We start from the raw sequence: 2,087 nt of genomic DNA on the forward strand, positions 1-2,087 counted from the left end.
AACCAACTTGGTGTCTTAACTGAAACCAGTACACATGCAAGTCAGATCACAAGACTGCTGCTGAGTTCTCCTTCCAGGTCAACCAATGACCCCATGAAAGGCTGGGATGAGCAAAATGTCCCGGGCTGTATCCTTCCCACTTGCAAAACGGAGAAAAAAGTCTATTCCCCAGGGGGCTTTGAAGCTAAAATAGGGTTTGCAAAACAGTTTGAGGTGAAAGATACCGAGGAAAACCCGAGGAAGTCTTTTATCAGACATCCACAACTGCTGGTGAAAGGGACGCGGTCAGACCTCCAGCCAGCCAAACCTCCATCCCAACGCCAGAGCAGCCAAAGAAGTGGAGAACAAAAAGCACATGCTAGGTATTTTTGTCCCAGTAATAAAACATTTACTAGAGCAAGCAGAAAGTAAATGCACAGCTGATAAAGAAAACATCACAATGTCACAAAAACCTGACAGTTTCCGATACTTCTTTCAGTAGAAACAAGACAGAGGTGGGTGCTGACATGTGTCAACAAAAGAGTTCTTCCTTACCTTTATGGCGCAAAAAAAAAAAAAAAGTTAAAAAACAGATAATACACACAACGAGTTAAAAATGGTCAAGCAAGATTTTACAGTTTTAACTACGTGTGTCCAAAATGGGGCGATATCTGAGCTGTTCCACTTCATCAATCACTTTTTTCAGGTTCTCCCTAAAGGCTTCTGAGCAGCAGGTCCCTGAATTTCAGAATCAAGCCTCTTCGTTTAGCTACGCTTCACGAGGGGCACCAGCCTTTGACTGTTGTGGGGTATCTATGTTTTTTTTCCCTTTTTTGATTTTTGAAGAAAGCACTCAGCCCTCTCATAAGAGAGGGTGCACAGGCACAGCAGAGAGACAAGTTTGCTATGCAGGCTTCCACCGAAATGAAGGTTATTAGGAAGGAAGATGTTCTTTAAAAGGAAAAAAATACCTGGGCAGTGGGATTGGGATTGATGTACTGACCACAGCCAAGCCAGGGAGCCCATCCTACACTATGTGGGAATTTGCGGTTAGCTGGGCTGGAGAAGGATCACTTGAACAGCTTCATAAAAAAATGAAAAAACCCCAAAAAAACAAAAAAAAAACAAATGAAAGAAAAATCAACTTGCTTTATCCCACCTTCAGCAATGCAAATTGATTAATGGGGAGAGATGTAAGAGACAACCTGGAGGCCAAATTATTTGTGGATAAGAGAATATATAAAAAGAAGAGATTGGGGAAGAACTCACCATATTGAACAAATTGCCGAAAGATTAACAATGTTTAACAGTGGGTCCTGAGCATCTCTAGATGGACTGATTTTTTTCAAATGTGAACGCTGGTTAAGAAAACACTACCTTAAACTTCTATGGACAACAGTTTCTTAACGTTCCAAGGACATGAAACAGCTTCTTTCTTGTCAAGAAGATCTGTTTAAATCCAGCAGAGTCACTTGAGCACTGAATGTTTAAAAGCAGAACCCAGGGAGCTTTATCAAAATGATTTCTCTTTGACTAAGCATTGTGTGTACACATCATTAGAGTGAATCTGTCCGCAGATGTACTGGCCCAGACTTGCACGGGTGGTTTGCATGGTTTCCTTCTCCTCCCCCAGCTGCTCATCAACCAGTTACCAAAAACCCCAAGAAATCCTCTGGAAAAAGACAACACTACCTGCAGAGATTCCAGGCTGTGAAACACCAGCTTTTAACTGTCCCACCGGCTCTTCTTACGTTTTGGGGGTTCTGGGACAGCAAAACCATCTGTCTTGTTGTCTCGGCTGTTGGCATCTTTCCTGTTCTCACCATTCCTGTTCTCGTTGTTCCTACCTTCGTTGCTAAAAGCGTGCACTGTTATTGCGATTGCCACTGCCCACATCAGCGAAGTGCCGGCTTTCACCATGGCGATGGTTGTCGCCGTGTCGGCCCTCTCCGTGGCGGTAAGAAGCGTCACTGTGGCGACCGCCTCCTTCCCCGTGGCGTTGCACATCATTGTAGCGACCACCACCCTCTCCGCGGCGTGGGATCTCATTGTGGCGACTGTTCCGGTTGTCGTTGTATCGTTCTCTGACAACGCTGCCACCACTGCCG

At 44.7% G+C, this 2,087-nt stretch overlaps 1 protein-coding gene across 1 annotated transcript in view; it reads right to left on the reverse strand.

Moving 5' to 3' along the window:
* Positions 1 to 365: 365 nt before the first annotated feature.
* Positions 366 to 2,087, reverse strand: part of DDX42 (DEAD (Asp-Glu-Ala-Asp) box helicase 42) — a 16,206-nt gene continuing 14,484 nt past the window's right edge. The window contains 3 exon segments of the mRNA XM_010084017.1: positions 366 to 534; positions 1,249 to 1,848; positions 1,850 to 2,061. Coding sequence (XP_010082319.1) covers positions 1,705 to 1,848; positions 1,850 to 2,061 — 356 coding nt within the window. The 3' untranslated portion in view covers positions 366 to 534; positions 1,249 to 1,704.

Source organism: Pterocles gutturalis, unplaced genomic scaffold (genome assembly GCF_000699245.1).
Source record: "Pterocles gutturalis isolate BGI_N339 unplaced genomic scaffold, ASM69924v1 scaffold22185, whole genome shotgun sequence".
Taxonomy (NCBI): Eukaryota; Metazoa; Chordata; class Aves; order Pterocliformes; family Pteroclidae; genus Pterocles; species Pterocles gutturalis.